General features: G+C 44.1%; 1 protein-coding gene across 10 annotated transcripts in view; it reads left to right on the top strand.

Annotated features, from left to right (window-relative positions):
* Positions 1 to 23,299, top strand: part of FAM171A1 (family with sequence similarity 171 member A1) — a 168,657-nt gene that overhangs the window by 114,773 nt on the left and 30,585 nt on the right. For all 10 annotated transcript variants that reach the window (XM_081553601.1, XM_081553600.1, XM_081553595.1 and 7 more), the window contains 2 exons: positions 4,871 to 4,963; positions 19,337 to 19,495. In XM_081553601.1, the coding sequence (XP_081409727.1) occupies positions 4,921 to 4,963; positions 19,337 to 19,495 (202 nt within the window). In that variant the 5' untranslated portion in view covers positions 4,871 to 4,920. The remainder of the gene's footprint in view (positions 1 to 4,870; positions 4,964 to 19,336; positions 19,496 to 23,299) is intronic.

The raw sequence follows: 23,299 nt of genomic DNA, 5'->3' as shown, positions 1-23,299 counted from the left end.
CCAATGGTTTTAGGAGCTGTGAGCCAAAAAGGAGACCCAGACCAAATACATATTACATATTATAAATCACTATATCGCATGACCATTCACCCCTGCAAAGCAGTTGGCCTACCACCAGGGGCAAGGATGGTGCCTGACGTGAGTTCAGCTGGGGATGGGGTAGGTGGGAGCAGCAGATGGTGCCCCCTCTGCCCCCTTACTTCAGACTCCATCTAGTGCCTGGACCACATTATCTGCCAGCACAGTTGTTGCCAGGGTAAAGGGAGGATAGACTTTGGAAACCAGATGACCTGGGTTCTGGCTCCAAATCTATGCTTGAGCCCCTCCAGCTTTGATGCCAGTTTCTGCAAAATGGAGGTGATATCACCTTGTAGAGCAGTTCTGTGTAAAAAGTATTTAACGTAGGTGCACTCACTTACAGTGTCTAAAGCATGGCAGGTGCTCAATAAATGCGTAGCACTTAACACAGTGCCTGGCACAAGGCCAGTATTCGTGTTCACCTCTTCACCACTGGACCTGTCCCATCAGGGTTCCCATTGCCTCTGGGGCCCATGGATGCTAAGTGTGGCTATGCCTGTCTCATCCAGCCCCAGCACCTACCCTCATCCACAAAATTCTCTTTAGTTCAGTTTATACTTGTCAAGTGCCTACTATATGTCAGACACTGCCCTGGCTACTGAGAATACAAATCTAGAGACTCGGGACTTGCTTCTAGGAGTTTTATCCATTAGTTATGAAGTCAGCCAAAGAAGCCAGTTCCTCCTGATGGGATCTATACTCTGAAAGATTTGTGTGCAGATGGGGATGCTGGAGAGGACAGGTCCACCAGCCTACATGAGCGAACGAGGGAGGGTTTCCTGGGGAGGCTGAGAGGGCAGCTGAGTCTTGAGGATGAATAGATATTAGCATCAGAAGATGCTTGTAAAAACACACAGATTCCAGGACTCACCCATTTGACTGGACAGATTGACCAAGGAATCTGGATTTTAACAAGCAATTCCTACTCCCCACAATAACCCCCATCCCCCGGTATTTATGGATAAAAATGTTCACTGTAATTTGGGTCCACTGCTTTGAGAGCTATGGAAAGTGGGTTGGAAATAGGTAAAACTGAGGAAATCCTTTAGGAATATCTTAGAGAAAAGGAGATAAACCTGAGGAATATTTAGCAGGCAGAATTCAGAAAGCCTTGGAGAATGGGTGGGAGAGATACAAGGGAAAGAATGTTGAATAAATGTGAGTTGAATCTCAAATTTCTGACTGCTGATGGAGTGGATAGAATAATAGATGGGTGATGGGCCACCTTGTGGTTCCCTAAGGTTGACTGGATCAACGCTGTTGACTGAAAAAAATCCCTTACTCCCTCCCTGTGTGTATCCCTCTCCCCAAGCTTGGGGCTCCTACAAAAGTGGGTGGAGGTAGGGATGGAGGTACGGGAGATGGGAAGAAAAAGAATGAGTGTTGGGGTCATAGTCAATGATGACTATAGTGTAGATTGGATTTAAGCTGCCTGTGGGACACCAAGCATGTTCGGCCTTTAGTTTCCACTTTCTGGCTATTATGACTGATGTTGCTATGAACATTCATGTACAAGTGTTTGCATGAACACATATTCTTAGTTCTCTTGGGCATGTATCTGGGAGTGGTGTTCCTGGGTCACATGGTGACTCTATGTTTAACATTTGGAGGAACTCTGGATTGTTTTCCCAGCACCAAGGTCCATCCTTATCTTTGTCAGGGCACTTTGTCACATTCTGCTTGTCATGTAACTATTGGTTGTATGTCTTAGCCTCCTTCTAATGTAGATCCCTTAAGGGTACAGACTGCCCCCAATAGTGATCTATTCTGCACATCTAGCTCTGGGCCTTATATATGATGGCGGCTAAATAAATGGGCTGTGTAGAAAGAGGGGTCATGTCCATGGCCAGCCCCTCATTGGTCGCCTCTGGCACTGTCCAGAGCCAATTGTGCTAAGTATTGGGTTGGCCAAAAATTCATTTGGGTTTTTCTGTAACATCCTACCAAAAACCTGAATGAACCCAATAATTGCTCTACCTAGCATTTGATATTTCTGGCTCCTAATATTTTCTTTGAAAGTTGTTTTACCTTTCTAGGCCTTATTTTCTTCCTCTTTAAATGTAGAGACTACTCTCTCAATGGGAACATGTACATTACCATATGTAAAATAGATAGCCAGTGGAAATTTGCTGTACGACTCAAGGAGCTCAAACTGGTATTCTAGCGAGGTGGGATGGGATGGGAGGTGGGAGGGAAGTTCAAGAGGGAGGTAACATATGTATACCTGTGGCTGATTCAATCTTCCTCATTGGCTCAGAATCTGCCTGCAATACAGGAGACGCGAGTTCTATCCCTGGGTCAGGAAGATCCCCTGGAGAAGGAAATGGCAGCCCACTCCAGTGTTCTTGCCTGAAAAATCCAATGGACAGAGGAGCCTGGTGGGCTACAGTCCACGGGGCCCCAAAGAGTCAGACACAACTAAGTAGATTGAATCTGAAGCAAATATGACATCTGTTCAATGTGGATGATGGATACACAGACACATATGCCTGATTCATGTTAACGTATGGCAGAAACCAACACAATATTGTGAAGCAATTATCCTCCAGTTAAAAATAAATTAAAAAACAACAACAACAAAACAAAAACCGTAGGAACTTAGGCCTGGATGGAGTCTAAGAGGCCTTTGAACTTGAGTCTGTGAAGCATAGCAATGAAGGTCAGACTCCAGAGTTCAAATCCTGGCTCCAGTATTTACCAGATTTGGGATCTTGGACAAGTTAATTCCTTATCTATAAACCTGTCTCCTTACCTGTCAACGGGGCATGTTAATAATACCTCTTGCAGAGAGCTGTTTTCAAAGTTAAATAAATTACCCAAATTAAACCACCTAGAATAAAGTCTGATATGTTAGTGAGGGTTCAGTAATGTTAGTGATTATTGTTATTCCATAATACATTGATTTGGTTTTTTTCTTAAATTCGTGTTCTACCCAGAAGCATGTAGGTTTTTTCTCCCCTGGCCACACCTTGCAGCATGCAGGATCTTAATTCCTCAACCAGGGATAGAATCTGGACCCTGGCAGTGAAAGCACCGAGTCCTAACTACTGTTCAGCCAGGGAATTCCCAAGAAACATACAGGCTTTGTGAATTTTTAGGTTGGAAGTCAAGATCTTTAAACAAGAATTTTAAAGTAGCACAAGTTCTGTCATCTTGTGTTCAGTTGCTTCAGTCATGTCCGACTCTTTGCGACCCCATGGACTCTAGCTCGCCAGGCTCCTCTATCCATGGAATTTTCCAGGCAAGAATACTGGAGTGGGTTGCAAATTCCTACTCCAAGGGATCTTCCCCACCCAGGGATTGAACCGGCATCTGTTATGTCTCCTGCATTGGCAGGCGGATTCTTTACCATTAGTGCCACCTGCAAAGTGTCATCTTTATTACTTCCCAAAATACAGAGGAAAAAAAAATTTTTATCATGAGGTACCCATTAACCTAAGCACATATTGTGAGTCTTTTTTAATGTTAATATCCAATATTTTACATACATACAGTGCGTACATTGTAACTAGTAATAGATTCCTAATGTGAAGAGGTTCAGATACTTTACTAAGAACTTCTAAAGAATAAAAATTATGTAGTTAACTGTTGTAGGCTAAGCAGTTACTATATGAGAGATTGCAGGACTCATGGAGTTTTGAAAGACTTTTGCTAACAGTACTTAAAGGACGAACTATTTCCTTTCCCTCTGTTTATGATAATTCTGACACCTAGTAAGTGGGTTTTCTTCTCAAACCAACCAGTTCTCCACCTCTCTGGATACCAACTGGGTGTCTTACAATTCAGTTCTGTTCTGACAGTTGTTGTTCAGTCACTCAGTTGTGTCCGACCCTTTGAGACCCCCTAGACTGCAGCACGCCAGGCTTCCCTGTCTTTCACCATCTCCCAGAGCTTGCTCAAGCTCATGTCCATTGAGTGGTGATGCCATCCAACCATCTCGCCCTCTGTCATACCCTTGTCTTCTTGCCTTCAATCTTTCCCAGCATCAGGGTCTGACAGTAACTGTCCAAAATTAGCCCAAATGCTACCGCTTAAGGGCTCAGTCCCATGAGACTGTCCTCTAATTCAGACACAAGCCCTAAGTGGTCACCTGTACTTCTGACCAATCAGCTATAAATCAGAGGTTCCCATGAGCCCCTCCCTGGTTTCTTTCACTGTAATGACTCCCAGAACTCAGGAAAACAATGACTTACATTTCCTGGTTTATAACAAGTGTCATAATGGATGCAGATGAACAGCCACATGAAGAGGTACAACGGGGTGAGATCCAGAAGGGTCCTGACCATGGGAGCTTCTATCCCCGTGGAGCTGAGGTGCACCACCCTCCTAGCACATAAATGTACTCAGCCAGCTTGAAGTTCCCCAAAGCCTGTACCTTTGGGACTCTCATGGTAGCTTCATCAATCATGGCAGGCGTGATCAATCATGAACTGAACTCTCCACCCCATCTATTCTCTCTGGATGATGGGAAGTGAGCCTGAAAGTTCCAAGATTCTTATCATGGTTTGATCTTTTGGGTGACCAGCCCCCATCCAGGAGGCCACCCAGAGTCTCCTCATCAGATCAAAAAGATACCCTGGTGACTCAGGAATTTACAAGGGGTTTTGAGCCAGGAACCAGAGGCAGAGAACAGATATATATATATTTATTATTATGTCACATTACTAAAAAATCAATGTTGTTGATTGATTTGAACCCAGAGAATCCAAAGAATGCAGAGTACTTAAAAAAATGGCATGGGCACTTTGATGTAGAAGTCAGAATTCCCTCATATCCATCTTTGTTTCTGCAGTATTTTCTTCACTAAGCCTGGGCCTGCTTCCAGAACGATCTGCTACCCTGATGGTGTATGAAGATGTTGTCCAGATAGTCTCAGGATTCCAAGGTATGTCTGATATTTAAAAAGAGGAGCGATGGTAACTTTGGGGCCAACTGTTAAAATGTGAGGAATGGGTAGTCAGGTAGTGATGGCCATGAGCAAGTCCACAGCTGGACATAATGGCTGTGTCCCTATAAGTGCATGGACACATTGGCATTTTGGTGAAATTGTTGGCTGTGGCCTTGTTTGTTATCAGCCCAGTCTTGAAGTGCAGAGGGGTAAGAAGAGGCTCTGCCCTCTGTTCACACCATGTCTCTCTCTTCTCCAAAGGTGAGAAAATTCATCTCAGGGGCAGAATCCAGACCCTGCCTGGGCCTCACTGATCAGTGGATAGGGTCACTCTGAAAAGTTTCATAAGGATTTGAGTATATAGAGTCTCAGGGGTTTTGTTTGTTTCTTTGTTTTTAATTTTTTTGGCTAGGCCTGTGGCTTGTGAGATCTTAGTTGCCTGACCACGGGTTGAACCCACACCCCCTGCAGTGGAAATGCAAGTCCTAACCACCAGACCCCAGGAAACTCCCTAGAGTTTCAGTTTTGCAAAACAGGACAGTTCTAGAGATCTGTTGCACAACAGTGTAAATATACTTCACATTGGTGCACTGGACACATAAAACTGGTTAAGATGGGGATTTGCCTGGCAGTCCAGTGGGGTTAAGACTCTGCTCCCAATGCAGGGGACACAGATTTGATCCTTGTTTGGGAAACTAAGATCCCACGTAGCACAGCCAAAAAAAAAAAATGGTTAAGACAGTAATTTAATGTTAGGTGTTTTTTACAATAAAAAAAATTTCTTCCCCCACCCAAAAAAAAGAACAAAAAATTCCCAGGCATTCAAGTGTGGCCTTTTTCTATCTCTTATCCCCTTGTGTTTTTAGCTCATCTCATGTGCAGTGGTGTAAATGTGACCTCACCCCTCTAACTTCTCTTCCAGAAAATCTGATACAGAAGGTTTGTGGAATTTGCCCTTTGTTCGGGGCTGTCATTGGAACTGGGAATCAGACTTGTGTCAAACCTTTTTTGTGTTGAGATGATTGGTTTCTTCCATCTTAACCATGGGCCTGAGAATGATATTTCCTGTCTTATAATGTTTCATCAGATTCTTTTTTTTGTTTACTTTTTGTTCAGTCCCTAAATCGTATCCAACTCTTTGTGACCCCATGGACTGCATCATGCCAGGCTTCCCTATCCTTGACTATCTCCCGGAGCTTGCTCAAACTCATGCCATTGAGTCAGCGATGCCATCCAACCATCTCATCCTCTGTCACCCTCTTCTCCTCTTGCCCTCAGTCCTTGCCAGCATCAGGGTCTTTTCTAGTGAATAGGCTCCTCACATCAGGTGGCCCAAGTACTGCAGCTTCCGCTTCAGTATCAGTCCTTCTAATGAATATTCAGGACTGATTTCCTCCAGGATGGACTGGTTGGATCTCCTTGCAGTTCAAGGGACTCTCAAGAGTCTTCTCCAACACCACAGTTCAAAAGCATCAATTCTTCGGCGCTCAGCTGTCTTTATAGTCCAACTCGCACATCCATACATGACTACTGGAAAAACCACAGCCCTGAAGCTGAAACTCCAATACTTTGGCCACCTTATGCAAAGAGCTGACTCATTTGAAAAGACCCTGATGCTGGGAAAGATTGAGGGCAGGAGGAGAATGGGACGACAGAGGATGAGATGGTTGGATAGCATCACCGGCTCAATGGACATGAGTGTGGGTAAACTCCGGGAGTTGGTGATGGACAGGGAGGCCTGGCGTGCTGCAGTTCATGGGGTCGCAAAGAGTCGGACTTGACTGAGCAACTGCACTGAAGTGAACTGACTAGATGGACCTTTGTTGGCAAAGTAATGTCTCTGCTTTTTAACATGCTGTCCAGGTTGGTCATAATTTTCCTTCCAAGGAGTAAGCGTCTTTTAATTTCATGGCTGCAGTCACCATCTGCAGTGATTTTGGAGCCCAAAAAAATAAAGTCAGCCACTGTTTCCACCGTTTCCCCATCTATTTGCCATGAAGTGATGGGACCAGATGCTGTGATCTTAGGTTTTTGAATGTTGAGCTTTAAGCCAACGTTTTCACTCTCCTTTTTCACTTTCATCAAGAGGCTCTTTAGTTCTTCTTCACTTTCTGCCATAAGGGTGGTGTCATCTGCATATCTGAGGTTATTGATATTTCTCCCGGCAGTCTTGATTCCAGCTTATGCTTCATCCAGCCCAGCATTTCTCATGATGTACTCTGCATATAAGTTAAATAAGCAGGGTGACAATATATGGCCTTGATGTACTCCTTTTCCTATTTGGAGCCAGTCTGTTGTTCCATGTCCAGTTCTAACTGTTGCTGCCTGACCTGCATACAGGTTTCTCATGAGGCAGTTCAGGTGGTCTGGTATTCCCATCTCTTTCAGAATTTTCCACAGTTCGTTGTGATCCACACAGTCAAAGGCTTTGGCATAGTCAATAAAGCAGAAATAAATGTTTTTCTGGAACTCTCTTGCTTTTTCGATGATCCAGCAGATATTGGCAATTTGATCTCTGGTTCCTCTGCCTTTTCTAAATCCAGCTTGAACATCTGGAAGTTCACGGTTCACGTATTGCTGAAACCTGGCTTGGAGAATTTTGAGCATTACTTTACTAGCATGTGAGATGAGTGCAATTGTGCGGTAGTTTGAGCATTCTTTGGCATTGCCTTTCTTTGGGATTGGAATGAAAACTGACCTTTTCCAGTCCTGTGGCCACTGCTGAGTTTTCCAAATTTGCTGGCATATTGAGTGCAGCACTTTCACAGACAGCATCATCTTTTAGGATTTGAAATAGCTCAAGTGGAATTCCATCACCTCCACTAACTTTGTTCATAGTGATGCTTCCTAAGGCCCACTTGACCTGTTATTTACCTGGGGCCATACTATGGTGGAGGTAGTGAAAATAATGGCAACCTCCTTCAAAAGCTCCCGTGCGTGCATTGCTACACTTGGTGCCCCCAACCCTGCAGCAGGCCACCATCAACCCATGCCTCCATCAGAGTCTCCTGGACACTCACGGGCAAGTCTGGGTCAGTCTCTTGTGGGGTCACTGCTTCTTTCTCCTGGGTCCTGGTACACACAATGTTCTGTTTGTGCCCACCAAGAGTCTGTTTCCCCAGTCCTGTGTAAGTTCTGGCGGCTCTATGGTGGGGTTAATGGCGACCTCCTCCTCCTCCAAGCTTATGCCATACCCAAGTTTTCTGCAGGCACCAGGCCATACATTACATCTCCAGAACGTATTCATCTTATAACTGGAAGTTTGTGCCTTTGACCACCATTATCTGTTCTCCTCACCCCCTGCCTCTTGCCTTTGGCAGCCAGTCTAATTTCACTTACAGGTGAGATCATACAATATTGTCTTTCTCTGACCTATTTATTTCACTAACATAATGTCCTCAAGGTCTATCCACGTTGACCCAAATGGCAGAATTTCCTTCCTTTTGTGGCTGAATAATATTCCACTGCATATATGTGTGTGTGTGTATACATATACATATATATACATACATACATTTCCTGTATCCATTCATCCATCAGTGGACACTTACATTGTTTCCATGTCTTGGCTTTTGTGAATAATACTGCCATCTTTGCCTGAATAAATAACTTCTGACCCTGGGTGACTCAGCCACTCATGGCCACAGCAGAACATGTGGCTGGAGGAGTTACTTGTTTTCCGACTCTCCAAGATGGCTATTTCATACCTTCTAACCCCTACCCCACTGTTTTCTCCCGTTCTGTGTTGTTGTTCAGTTGCCAGTTGTGTTCTGACTCTTCGTGAACCCATGGGCTGCAACACGCCAGGCTTCCCTGTCCTTCACCATTTCCCAGAGTTTGCTCAAACTCATATGTCCATTGAGTCACTGATACCATCCAACTAGCTCATCTTTTGTCGTCCCCTTCTCCTCCTGCCTTCAGTCTTTCCCAGCATCACAGTCTTTTCCAGTGAGTCGGCTCTTTGCATCAGGTGGCCAAAGTATTGGAGCTTCAGCTTCAGCATCAGTCCTTCCAATGAATATTCAGGGTTGATTTCCTTTAGGATTGACTGGTTTGATCTCCTAGAGTAGACTAGAGATCTCCCACTCTGTAGTGGGCAAGTATTCAAGCCCATGTGTCTATGCTTAGTTGCTCAGTCGTGTCCAACTCTTTGCAACCCCACCAGGTACCTCTGTCCATGGGATTTTTCCAGGCAAGAACACTGAAGTGGGTTGCCATTTCCTTCTCCAGTGGATCTCCCCAGCCCAAGCTCTTCTCTCTCTTCCCTTTCCTGGAATTGAACTAAGAACCCAGAAGAGGTGAGGATCTTAGCTAATGTTATAATAATGAGATACAGCAGGTCTGTGATCACACCAGGCCACCTACAAGCCCAGATTCAAAGGGAACAGAAAGTATGAATCCGAAAAGGAAGCCGGCTGGTAGCAGAAAGAAGCAGACTGGGGATTCATGGAGTCTTGTTAATGGCACAACAATCAAGTGAAATCTACCAACTCCTGCCACATGGTCCCAGAGCTTCCCTAAGCCCAGAACTAGGTGTCCATGTGCCTTCCACACCTTCTGGTTCAAACCTTGGATTCCACCCATCCCTACCTCCCTTATGCTCCCTTCTTTCCTTATCAGTAACCAGGAAGGTGAATTAAAACACCCCTCCAGCTGAGGGTTCTGTATCTTACCACAAAACCACGCTTCCTGCCATATCTGGCAGTAATGTCTTAGCTCCCAGACAAAACTGAAAAACCTGAAGAGTGAGGAAGGGGTCAAGTCATATTCACCTTAACACTCCGAGGGCCTGGCCTCACGCCCACTTTAGTTTCAGTATACAATAAGCAATTCATTGAAAGGTTGAGTAAATAAATATTTAAAAAACCATCCAGATCTCACTGCTTTTTGTACTTCCTGCATAGATCACTCATGCTACGGTTAATTATTTGCTTTGTCATGGCTGCTAAGAGGAGGACAGTTCATCGGTACCCACATGCACACAGACACACAGTCAGAGTATTAGAATTGCTCTCTCTCTCTCTCTCTAAGGAGTAAGAAGTATGGTCATATTATAACCCTAGGGATGCAGACACCAGGTAGTTTTTGTTATGATTAATTTATTCAGTCTGCTGTATCACTTCCCTCTTTTATGTAACCAGAAACTGAGAACCATTTATTTCTCCCTTTCCAAAATCTCATTTGCATCCCAGCTTTTTAAAATGGTCTACACCTTGTTAATTTTTTAATTCACCCTACTTTTTGAGTTGTGCTAGTTGTACTTTTCCTTGTCTCAGGAGAGCACAGACACACCAGGAAAACACTAGGTGATCTTGTCTCTTGTTTTCTTACCAGTTGGAAGGAGAACCATATGTAGATAATTTTTGGTCTTTGCAGTTCTGTTCTGAAAAACCAATATAAAACTGAATTTCTAAATGATACATTCAAATTTTTATTCTCAAACTGGTCAAGTGTAGGTGCATTTCTTTATTTTTTAAATGGAGTCAGAGGAGGAAAAAAAATAAACTCTTGCCAATCAGAAATGTAAGTGCTGTCAGCCATTTAAATTTTTGTGTTGCCTGAATGTTATCATGTGTCAGACTCCCCCAAAGGAAGGGGTAGATGGTGAGATGACAATTTGGTGACAGAGCCTCACATGTGTTATGTGCATAGTTTTGGATGATGCCCCGTTGTTTGGTTTTATGTGACACTAGAGCAAAAGATGTGAAAGAATGAAGGCCACTGGCTGAGAGGTGGAGATGGGAGAAGCAGAGGTGTTCTCATTGGCAAGATTTAATGCTTCGGGTGAAGTTTTGTTTTGAAATGTTTACAACCAAATAAAATAGAATAAACTCATGGTTAATGAGCATTTTCCTTGAACAATAAAAAGACTGCTCACTTGTTTTCCTATCTGTAGGTAGGTATCTAAATTCAGACCACAGACACCCTAAAACTATTCTCATCACACCAGGTGGAATTATGGAGACTGCTTTCTCTGTCTCTCTGTCTCTCTTGCTCTCTCTCACACACACACACATGCACGCACACACAGGCACACATGCACACATGGTTTGAAGTAAGCACATGTTTCCAATGGAAATGACTTAGCACTCGATTTCATTTGGAAAGTCAGGAAAGTGGTTGTCTTATGATTGTTGCCTTTTCATACTGTTCATAGGGTTCTCAAGGCAAGAATACTGAAGTGGTTTGCTATTCCCTTCTCCAGTCATTGTTGACAGTGTTTTATATAGAAAGCCTGGAGCAGTTTCAAGTTAACAGTGTGGTGAAGCGGAAGGGCCAGCATAGGCACTGATTAACATAGGGCTCTTTACCACCATAGGCTGGATCCATAAATATGCTCCTTGTCACAGAATGCTTGCAAATTGCCTTTTTTTTCCTGCTTTTTTAGAAATTGAAGTATAGTTGATTTACAATGTTAAATTAGTTTCAAGTGTACAACATAGTGATTTGGTATTTTTATATATGATACTCCACTTGAAGTTATTATGAAATATTATCTATATTCCCTATGCTGTATCTTATATCCTTGTACTTATTTGTTTTATACCTAGTAGTTTATACCTCTTAATTTCCTACCCTTATTTTGCCCCTCCCCTCTTCCCTGTCTCTACCAGAAACCACTAGTTTGTTCTCTGTCTGAATCTGTCTCTGTTTTGTTATAGTCATTCATTTGTTTTATTTTTTAGATTCCACATAAAAGCTGTATCATATATTTGTCTTTCTGTGTCTGACTTAACTTCACTCAGTATGATAATCTCCAGGTCCATCCATGTTGCTGCAAATGGCCTCGTTTTGTTCTTTTTTATGGCTGAGTAATATCCCATCATATATATGTACCACATCTTCTTTATTCTATTGTAGATTATTAAGGAGATTCCCAGGTGACTCAGTGGTAAAAGAATCTGCCTGCCAATTCAGGAGATGCAAGAGACTCTGGTTCAGTCCCTGGGTCAGGAAGATCCACTGGAGAAGGGAATCGCAACCTGCTTCAGTATTCCTGCTGGGAAAATCCCATGGACAGAGCAGCCTGGCAGGCTACAGTCCTTGGGGTCGCAAAGAGGTGGACACGACTGAGTGACTGAGTATAGCACACACAGATTACCAAGTGAAATAATGTGTATACAAGAACTTTGTAAATCCTAAAGCACTGAACTGCACCTCTCACAAGATAAGTGCAGCTGTAGTTTGAGTCTACGTTGGTCTTTGATTGTTGCTGCCTTCATTAATTTCGGAAGTGGTGGATTCATTGAAAGTTTCTGGGTGAGGAAAGGTCATGGTCAGAGCAGAATTTGAGAATCATCAGTAGATGAGGCAGGAAAGGGATGAGGCTGGAGCACAGGGAAGTTAGGAGACTTTTGTGATGTTGAAGCCAGGGGTAGCATAAGATCATATAGGGTGGAGGCAGAATGGAAGGAAAAGACAATGCTAGAAACGTTGATAAGAGAAGGTTGGGCAGTCCCAGCACTTGAATGAAAGTGCAGAAGAGTAGAAAGGGAAAACAATTTTGACAACTTGGAATCAAACCTCGGTATTGGGGAGGAGTAGGTCTTTGTGAAGTGGGAGAGAAGGTAGTGATGGTTTTAGTGCCTGGTGGGCATCCAGGTCGAGGTGCTGAAAAGGCATGGAGCTTGGCAGAGTCCCCTGCAGGACAAGAAGGTAGCTGTGAGCCTGCAGCAAGGGTGACAAGTCAGGAGAGAGTCGGGAACTGCAGAGGCAACTGTGCTGAACCTTCAGGATCTCTCATCAGAAGTAGGAGGAGTGAAGTAAGCCAGAAAGAAAAACATCAATACAGTATACTAATGCATATATATGGAATTTGAAAGATGGTAACGATAACCCTATATGCGAGACAGAATAAGAGACACAGATGCATAGAACAATTTTATGGACTCTGAGGGAGAAGGTGAGGGTGGGACGTTCTGGGAGAATAGCATTGAAACATGTATATTATCATATGTGAAACAGAACACCATTCCATGTTCGATGCATGAGACAAGGGCTCAGGGCCGGGGCAATGGGATGGCCCAGAGGGATGGGATGGGGAGGGAGGTGGGTGGGGGGTCCAGGAAGGGGAACACATGTAGACCCATGGCTGATTCATGTTAATGTATGGCAAAAACTATTACAATATTGTAAAGTAATTAGCCCCCAACTAAAATAAATAAATTTATTAAAAAAAAAAAAAGAAGTAGGAGGAAAAGAAAGCACTGGTAGAGCTAAAGGCCTGTGACTCTGCAGAGAGCAGAGGGCAGGACTGCCACCGCCAGCAGGGAGGGCTGCTGGGCGGGGGCAGGGAACAGTGCACATCATTGTGAAGAGCTGGAGGGGTGAAGGCGAGCCAGGGTCACAGGGTTTGCAGATTATGCAGTCGTCAGTTGACATTTCCAAGGGCAGTGTGCATTGAGGGTGAAAGCCATGTCCCTGAGCATTGGATGGAAGGAGAGGAGACTGATGGGGAGAACAGAGTGAAAGTCGTGTCTTATTGTTATTTTTCTCAATGAGGAAATAAGGAATATATGTGTTGACTGGAGAAGAAAAGCCCCTAGAGAGAGATTTTTGATGAAGGCCAGAAAAACTGGTCAAATAACAAGTCTTGCAATAAAGCAAGTAAAAATCAGAATACTTGGGTTGACCTTGGGGGAGGGCAGGGGCAGAGAGGCAGCAGAGGAGACGAAAGAAGGATTTTGCAGTGCAGACAGAAGAAGTGGTGCCCTGGTGTTTTCAGTACAGTTGGGTCTGAGCATATGGGGGATGGTGGTGGAGCCCCAAGTTTGAGAAGAACAGGGGATGTTTGAAGCAGCTGCTGTGGAGAGTGTGGGGGAGGGACATCCACAGAAGAGAGACAGCCCTGTCCCCCTCCACCATCCATCCACACCCAGTCCCGTCCCTCCTGAAAAGTGTGGGAACGTAGCAGCGTTCATACATAAATTTAGGCTTAAGAACATACCATTCCGTACCCAGCCTACACACACCCACTTTAGATTGTATTTGCACTGTGGCTTAGAATATTTCAACCCTTATACTCCTTAGATGTTTCTTTGGTTATTTCACCAGGCAGAGGTCTTGCCTTTTCTCCTGGGAGGACTATGTTTGATCCCCCACAGGTATCTGGGCATGCTGGTCACAGCGTGTGTCAAAGCAGCTGTACCAGCCATATCTCCTTCTAGGAAACCTGCCTCCGCATCACCCTTCTGTGCCCCTCTGCCACAGAAAACAGACACGTGTGTCTAGCCTGGGAGCAGGTTCTCCTGCACAGAAAAGGGAAGGAAGGCAGCGGGGGGAGAGGGGAGGCGAGAGATGCAGCTCCCAGTGAGATGCACGATGAGCTGGGGGGTAAGAACAGGCATGAGACAGAGACAGAGACAGAGGTAGAGACAGACACACAGAGACAGAGAGGCAGGAAGGGAAACATACACAGAGGCAGAGAGAAATAGACACGCAGAGAGACAGAGACAGGAAGATACAGAATGGGGATGACCTATGATGTAACTTATATGTGGAATCTAACAAATAATACAAATGAATCTGTTTACAAAACAGAAATAGACTCACAGACATGGAAAACAAACTTATAGTTACCAAAGGGGAAAGAGGTGGGCCAGGGTAAACTCGGAGTTTGGGATTAATAGATACACATTACTATATATAAAATAGATAAGCAGCAAGGATTTACTATATAACAGGGAATAATATTCAATATCTTGTAAGAACCTATAATGGAAAATAACCTGAAAAAATTATATATGTATAACTGAATCACCTTGCTGTTCACCTGAAGCTATCATAATATTATAAATCAATTATACTTTAATTTAAAAAAATAAGGAACCGGGGCTTCCCTGACAGTCCAGTAAGATGAAGACTCCATGCTTCTACTGCAGGGGATGAGGGTTCGATTCCTGGTCAGGGAAGTTCCACATGCTAAGAGATGCGGCCAAAAAAAAAAAATGAAAAAAATGAGGAACCAATGACAAAAGTAGTCACCTATTTAAAACTGCCCTCAATCTGAAAAGGATACCTTTTTTAAATAGAATTTAAGGAGAACTTTTTAAAAATAAAGTGTCAATTTATTGAAATTTTAAATTAAAAAAAAAAAAAGAATGGAGATGAGATGCCCAGTGGCTTGAGAACTGGGAACAGCGTTGGTTGTGGTATCAGGATCCTAGGCTGATCCCCATAAGGCCTGGCTGGACTGCTTTCCTGGGTTTCAGCAGGATTCCCTTTCATCTTTCAGCAGCCTCCCCTTTTCCTTGGTCTAGGCTGAGTGGGTTTCTGTTCCTTTCAGCCAAAGGAGCCTTCATAGTGACCTCAACCTGCCCATCTCAGGGGGTCTGAAGGGGCACACAGTACCCGACCCGTGTTCTGAGGTAACCTGCCTGGCCTCTGCTTTCTGCCTCGACCCTCATGAGGAAACAGCCCCTCTTCGCACCTTTACACTGCAGACATACCCTTCCTTCCTTCATAGTAGTGAGTTTCCCATTTTTCAGTATATAAAACCCAGGAATCAGCAATATTGTTTAGAATGAAGAACAGTGGAGAAAGAGAACCAAATCACAGAAAGCTCAGCATCATTGAAAGAAAATAATGGTGACCTAAATGGGAGGGAAATCCAAGAAAGAGGGGATATATGTATACTTATGGCTGATTGTCTTTGCTGTACAGCAGAAACTAACACAACATTGTAAGGCAACTATGTGCATTTGTGCTCAGTCGCTCAGTCATGTCCAGCTCTTTGCAACCCCATGGACTGTAGCCTGCCAGGCTCCTCTGTCCATGGAATTTTTCAGGCAGCAGTACTGGAGTGGGTTGCCATTCCCTCCTCCAGGGGATCTTTCTGATCCAGGAATTGAACCCACATCTCCTGTGACTCCTGCATTGGCAGGCAAATTCTTTACCGCTGAGCCACCAAAGCAGCAATACTCCAATAAAAATTAATTTTAAAACATTTAAAAAATAAAAGCAGCTCAAGCAATTTGAGACCACTCCAAAAATCATTTGTCTATCTAACAAAAAAAAAAGAAAGAAAATGGAACTAGAAGGACAGGAGTTGGCACACAGTTGAGGGTGAGGAGATGGGTGAGAAAGGGTTTGCTTTGACCTTCAGTCTCTGAGGGCAGCTTAGAGAGGAAGGAAAGAGGCAGACAGCAGGTGTGGGAGGTGGATGGGAGAGGGATCCGGTGGGGCCAGTGCTCCCGGCATGCATGGAGCACCCCCAGAGCATGAGGCGCCCAAGCTCTGTGCAGACCACAGAGGGGACAGCAGGAAGACATCACTGTGCTGTGAGATCAGAGGAAGAGGAGAGAGGGCTAAGGCGAGCTGGAAGTTAACAGACACAGCAGCAGGGATGCCAGGGCATCACCATGGCTGTGTTTTAGGGGTAAAGAAGGGACACCGATGGTCTGGAACAGGACTGATGTACATGACCACCTAGCTTCAGTGGAGGCAGCCAGATTAAATAGGACTGTGTGAGCTTGGGCAACTGGCTCCCACAGGCTTCAGAGCTGGGCCAGTGTTTATGGAGGACCAGTCATTTGAGAAATGTAGTCAGTAGTTTCCAGGAGGTAAGGGTACCATCGTGACCTCCTCAGTCATCCATGGTCAAGGCAGCCCACCCTGTAAGTCTGTGTTGGTGGTGAGTCCATTTGGACTTTTGTGGCCTCACTATCAGAAGAGACTTGGATTAGTTGATCCTTGGAGCTCCAGAACTCCCTTATTGAGAGCAATTCTGGTTTTTGTTTGTTTGGTTTTTGGCCATGCTGTGCAGCTTGCAGGATCTGAATTTCCCAACCAGGGACTAAACCTGAGTCTTCGGCAGTGAAAATGCCAAGTCCTAACCACCGACCACTAGAGAATTTCCCTAGAACACTTCCCGACAGGCTTATTCCTCCCCTAAAAGTTTCTGATCCAGAGTGAAAAGGAACCTTGGTGTAGATGTGAAAGACCATGAGCCCTGGGCAGAGCTGCTGTGTCAGAACAACCACGAATTGGAAGGAGAGGGAGCATCCAGCTGATGACAGAGAAATGTGGTCTCCCTCAAGCCTGGAGCAGCTTATACAATGGCCAGAACATCAGGGCAGACCACTGTGTTTGAGGAACCACTTTATTTAACCGAGAGAGATGTGTACTTCCATCAGCAAATGCTCCCAACTCTCATCTCTGTGAGTTTTCGTCTTCATGATGTTTTTGCTGGTTGTGTGCAAACTGATTTAGTACATTTATGTCTCATGACCCTCACTACATCATTAGATAAAAACGGGTTCAGGTTTTACAGTCAAAACAAGATCTGGAGCAAAGTCAAACTGCGGATGGTGTCACAAGGTAACTATCTAACAGGGCTGTCGGCTCAAGTCATCGTTCTGCACAGGGTTTCCTGGAAGGAGCGGTTCTCACATCCCTTCAAGAGGCTCATCATAAAAATCTGTAACATAAACAATTGATGCTGGGAAAACTGGTCAACCACTTGTAAAAGAATGAAACTAGAACAATTTCTAACACCATATGCAAAAATAAACTCAAAATGGATTAAAGATCTAAATGTAAGACCAGAAACTATAAAACTCCTAGAGGAAAACATAGGCAAAACACTCTTTGACATAAACCACAGCAGGATCCTCTATGACCCACCTCTAGAATACTGGAAATAAAAGCAAAAATAAACAAATGGGACCTAATTAAAATTAAAAGCTTCTGCACAACAAAGGAAACTATAAGCAAGGTGAAAAGACAGCCTTCAGAATGGGAGAAAATAATAGCAAACGAAGCAACAGACAAAGAATTAATCTCAAAAATATACAAGCAACTCCTGCAGCTGAATTCCAGAAAAATAAACGACCCAATCAAAAAATGGGCCAAAGAACTAAACAGACATTTCTCCAAAGAAGACATACAGATGGCTAACAAACACATGAGAAGATGCTCAACATCACTCATTATCAGAGAAATGCAAATCAAAACCACAATGAGGTACCATTTCACACCAGTCAGAATGGCTGCTATCCAAAAGTCTACAAGCAATAAATGCTGGAGAGGGTGTGGAGAAAAGGGAACCCTCTTACACTGTTGGTGGGAATGCAAACTAGTACAGCCACTATGGAGAACAGTGTAGAGATTCTTCAAAAAACTGGAAATAGAACGGCCATATGGCCCAGCAATCCCTCGGCATACACACTGAGGAAACCAGAATTGAAAGAGACACATGTACCCCAATGTTCATCGCAGCACTGTTTACAATAGCCAGGACATGGAAGCAACCTAGATGTCCATCAGCAGACGAATGGATAAGGAAGCTGTGGTACATATACACAATGGAATATTACTCAGCCATTAAAAAGAATACATTTGAATCAGTTCTAATAAGGTGGATGAAACTGGAGCCTATTATACAAGTGAAGTAAGCCAGAAAGAAAAACACCAATACAGTATACTAATGCATATATATGGAACTTAGAAAGTTGGTAAAGATAACACTGTATGCAAGACAGCAAAAGAGACACAGATGTATAGAACAGCCTTTTGGACTCTATGGGAGAGGGTGAGGGCGGGATAATATGGGAGAATGGCATTGAAGCACGTAAATTATCATATGTGAAACGAATCACCAGTCCAGGTTTGATGCATGATACAGGGTGCTCGGGGCTGGTGCACCAGGATGACCCAGAGGGATGGGATGGGGAGGGAGGTGGGAGGGCGGTTCTGGAAGGGGAACACATGTACACCCATAGAGGATTCATGTCAATGTATGGCAAAACCAATACAATATTGTAAAGTAAAAAAAGAAAGAAAGAAAGAAAAAATCTGTAACATAATAGTTAGGAGTTGGATGCATCCACCAGAGTAGACGGAAGGCCGAGAGACATTTCACCGTGGGTTCTCGTTTGCGTTTCTTGTCCAGCGGCATGTCTGCCGCCTGCTGTGCTCCAGCATGGTCTGTGCACTTAGACCAGATTTTGCCAGGAAGACTAAGGATGTATTTGTAACAGTCTCAAAGGATTTGTCTTGCCTTGTGTGTTTCAAGAAGTTAATTGCCATCTACTCATTTCACTTATGTAGACGTTCTTTCCCAAAACGATACCCCTACCCATAGGCCAAGACTGGGCAGTGAAAAGACTGCTCACAAATAGAGCTTTTTGTGAAAAACCTAAATAACATCCTGTGTCAAAGCAGACGTGACAATGGGCTATTATTTCTGTCCCCATAATAGCATGTTGTCACATCTCTGTGCCCCGCGTGAATGGGCCGTGAGAAGGGATGTGGGGAGGAGTGGGGGCAGGGGAGCCACGCTGAAACCTTAGAGGAGCCTCTCCGGGGTTTGTGTTTTCTAAAAACAGAAACCGCTTCTCCGGGAGGTAACTCAGAGGTTGATATCTGCAGGTGCCCGGCCGCAGCCTCGAGTGCACTTCCAGAGAAGAGCCCTGCGGCTGCCGGAGAACACCAGCTACAGTGACCTGACCGCCTTTCTCACGGCCGCCAGCTCCCCCTCCGAGGTGGACGGCTTTCCTTATTTGCGAGGATTAGATGGAAACGGAACAGGTAAAAACCTCATCTCTCTTCTGCCAGAGAAATCTGTGTTTGCATCTTTTATAGGTGTTTGTATCTTTCTAAGTGGGAGGACCAGAGGTGCAGAAGGGGAGATCTGTCCACAAGTTCTGTTGCATTGAAACCGTCATTTAAGGAATTCAGTCTGCACCACTGCGGGGTTCAGTTTTCATGAATTTGAATTGCTGAACCTTTCTGCTTGGGACCAGTTGCCTTAAGTACCTTCTCTGAGCTCTCCTTTGGCTGCCTAAATACATTTAATTCCCAGAGGTTCTTTTCATTGAATTTTTCAAGTGTCAGATCAGAGTTGGAGGTTTGCTGTCCCGTTTTCAACCTCACTCCACTCACCCCTGGAACATTTTTGGTGGAGCAGCCTGCCCAGCTGTGCAAAGATGTACACCCCCACTCGCCACATGTCGCTGGAAGGGAAAGAGTGGGTGGCATTGAATCTGATTCCCAGAGGAGCAGAGCAGCACCCCTGGCCACCAGTACAGGGAGCACTTCGGGGCGGAGAGGCTCTGGGCTGCACGGGCTGAGTCCATCCAGCCTTTTCTCACAGCCTCCCTTTCTCTGAGCTTACTCTTTCTGCCTTCCACTCGGCGAAGAGTGTTCAGGCTTTATAGTCAATTTTGAATCATCTCCTGGCAGATCTGTAAGCCCACTCAGTCATTCTCACCCTATGCCGGCGGGACCCACAGTGCTCAAAGATCACAGAAACTAAAAGCCACCAGTCAGAAAATAGGTAATAATTCCTTATCAGTGAAAGACCGCCTTTTACCTCCATTTGTGCCCAAGAGAACTCCATGCTAACGTGGTCCCCGTTCCTCCTCCTGGTGAACAGAGGGTGGTGGAGTCTCAATTCCTGAGTCATTTTCTTGTCTCCCCCTTTTCCTTTCCCCAATATTTTGCATGAGTCACAACATAAACTTGAAAAACAAAGACTGTTCTGGGTTGAATCCCATGAGGTGAGTACTTTGCTGCATTTCCCGGGGACGCTTTGATTGAATTTCACCTAATTGTCTAGTGCTTTACAGAAACTGATCGTCCTGCAAAAGCCTTTTATCCCTGCAACATATGATCCATTTTATAGAATGTGGATAAATGTCTGGTTACAGTTCAAGGTCACCTGGTGATTTGTTACCCACTTTTCTTCCCTCTGTGGTACCTGTTTTGAGAAATGTTTCTTCTTCCTTGAATGTTTGTGTGATAATGATGCAATAAATAGTCAATCACCAACACCCATAAGAGTTGCATGGTGTTCATCTTAAGTGAATATTGTTGGGGAAAAAAGTTGACTTTTCATTTAAATGGATAGGCCTGGGAGGGAAGTAGTATTTCAGGGAACATGATAATCTGAGGTCATCATGAAACCTCCAATCCAGCCTCCTTCATAAAACCCCCAAGTTGGCGGGACGACCTCATTCATTTTTCTGTGCCCCAATTCCAAGATGTCTTGAATAAATTGTAAAATGAGAGATGATGGTAAGGCAGAGAGAAGATATAGGACAATTGATTTTAGGGGAGTTTTTTTATTTTAAAATCACTCTGTTGTTTCAGAGGGAAGAGAGAAAGTCTTTGGAAGGTTGTATTCAGCTTGTTTTCCACTGAAATAACTGGCCAGTTGACCTAGGAAGAATCAGGCCTCCTCCCAGGAAAGACAACCACCAGTGTGGTGTCCACTTAGCACCCCAGCAGCCCATCAACTGGGGCTTCTCTTCTGCCCCACCTTTGCCTCCTGTTTTATAAAATGCATCTAAGAGATTTCAACTTATTGTGAGAGCCTGGACCACACTAATCCATGTGAGATGGCAGGTTATCAGTAGAATTCAGTGAAGTAAATAGAGACCATAAATGTGATTAGAGAGTGACTGGCTTCCCTGGTGTGTCCTAAGAGGGGTTGTTTATCCCCGCCCCCACGTTGAAGGAGTTTCCAGAGCTGTAGAAATGCAGCCACGTGGAGCTTTCAGTTGCTTCCTCACTTTCTCTTCCCTGTGCATCCTCACAGCCTCATGCTTCCCCTGTGGTTGCTAAGAAAGCCGAGACCTGCTCTGTGATGTTCTCAAGGGTTTTTAAGAAATTACTTCTGCTGGCAACTCCAGGAAGACAGAGAGGCGTCGGTAATATGACTAACGTGCAAAGCCAAACAGAACTTTGGATGCTATCTGGGCAAAAACCCTTTTGTTCTAAGTGATGAGTTGGTGGCCTCCTAGCTTGGTCCTGGGGTGCTGCTTTTGCTTGTCTTTGTTGGGATGTGATGGGAGTCAGGTAACATCAGGATGGAACATCAAGATGGAGAGAGTCCTTGTATAGAGAACTCAGTGTTTTGTAAGGAGTTGCAGTCTCATAAGAAGGGCTGGAAGGTAAACAGTGTAGCCCTTCAAAGCATGAGTGGGTCCAGAATAAAAAAAAATGGGACAGTCGAGAGTCCTTTGGAAGGTATGGAGTGGAAGCATGAGGGAGAGAGCCCTCAAGAAAGCAGATATAATTGCCTGCCATGTCTTTGAATAGAGAACTTTCTAAAGAATGTTAAATCGCATGCACCTAGTAGTACACTTGCTTTAAATGAATATCCCTCTTTCTTCAGTGCTGTTCTTACTTCGAAATGTTTGTAGTACAGTTCGTTTCTTTCTATGGATTCATAAGAAAGCATCTAGTCTAGCCTCCTTAGTTTTGCAGCTCAGAGCAACAGACCACAGAAGAGTAAAGTAACTTGTGAGAGGCCACATAATCAGTTGGTGGCAGATCTGTTACAGGGACTCAGGCTTCCTGGGCCAGGGATGTGCAAGATTATAGGAAATGAAAACTCAAAAGGGGATAAGTGGGGACAACGGGGATGCCATTTCTAAGAATCAAGAGGCAGTGTTAAGTGGAAGGAAAGGATAGAGGGTGAGAGTGGAGTACTTTTCTGCTCTACCTGCTGCTTCCGGGGATAGATTTCCTGCCTGGTGTTTTAATGAAAGAAGCAGCCTTGGGGACTTCCCTGGTGGTCCAGTGGTTAAGACTTCATCTTCCAGTGCAGGGGGTGTGGGTTCGATCCCTGATCAGGGAGCTAAGATCCCACATGCCTCATGGCCAAAAAGGCAAAAAAAAAAAAAAAGCAATTAAAAAAAAAAACAGAAGCAATACTGTAACAAATTCAATAAAGACTTTTAAAATGGTCCATATCAAAAAAAATCTTTTTAATTTTTTTTTTTTTGAAAAAAGAAGCAGCATTACCTAACTGAAAACGTTATCTGTAAGTTGCTTATGTAAAGTCAGGTCACGTAATCTGTCTTTAAGTCCTGTCTCATCCGGAGAGTTCAGCAGAGCCTAGAGAGATCTGGCTTTGCTTCTGTGTCACCTTTGGGCAATGGATACATTTAGGTCCTCCGTCCACAGGATGTTGTGACAAAAAAGATGGTGAATTCTAGGTTTTGGTTCTGTTCTCCCTACAATGAAATGGTCAGGTTAAAAGATTTCAGAACTTGAATCTATGCTTCCAATGTGGACCTTTTGATGAAATCCTCATTTCCATCCCTTTTTCTTCATTGGAAAACAGAGATGGATGTGAATCATAAAAGGTAGTGCTAACATTAGCTGTATAGAAATTGCTCTGCAAAGAGGTTAGCTACCACTGGTTGTTGAAACTCTCAAATTCACTAGATTTGTTTTAAGTGTTTAAATTTAGTCCTAGCTGGAGGTTTGCATTAACTCAGGTAGTTAATTGATAAGTAGATAGATATATAAGGAGCTTAATAAGAAATCCTATAAATTATGTTCTAATGTAGCTTAAATTTTTCTATCAGTGTGTTTTCATTG

Source organism: Giraffa tippelskirchi, chromosome 13 (genome assembly GCF_054371585.1).
Source record: "Giraffa tippelskirchi isolate mGirTip1 chromosome 13, T2T-mGirTip1v1.2.pri, whole genome shotgun sequence".
NCBI lineage: Eukaryota > Metazoa > Chordata > Mammalia > Artiodactyla > Giraffidae > Giraffa > Giraffa tippelskirchi.
The sequence above is the reverse complement of the archived record's forward strand: the minus strand, read 5'-3'. Positions and strand labels throughout refer to the sequence as shown.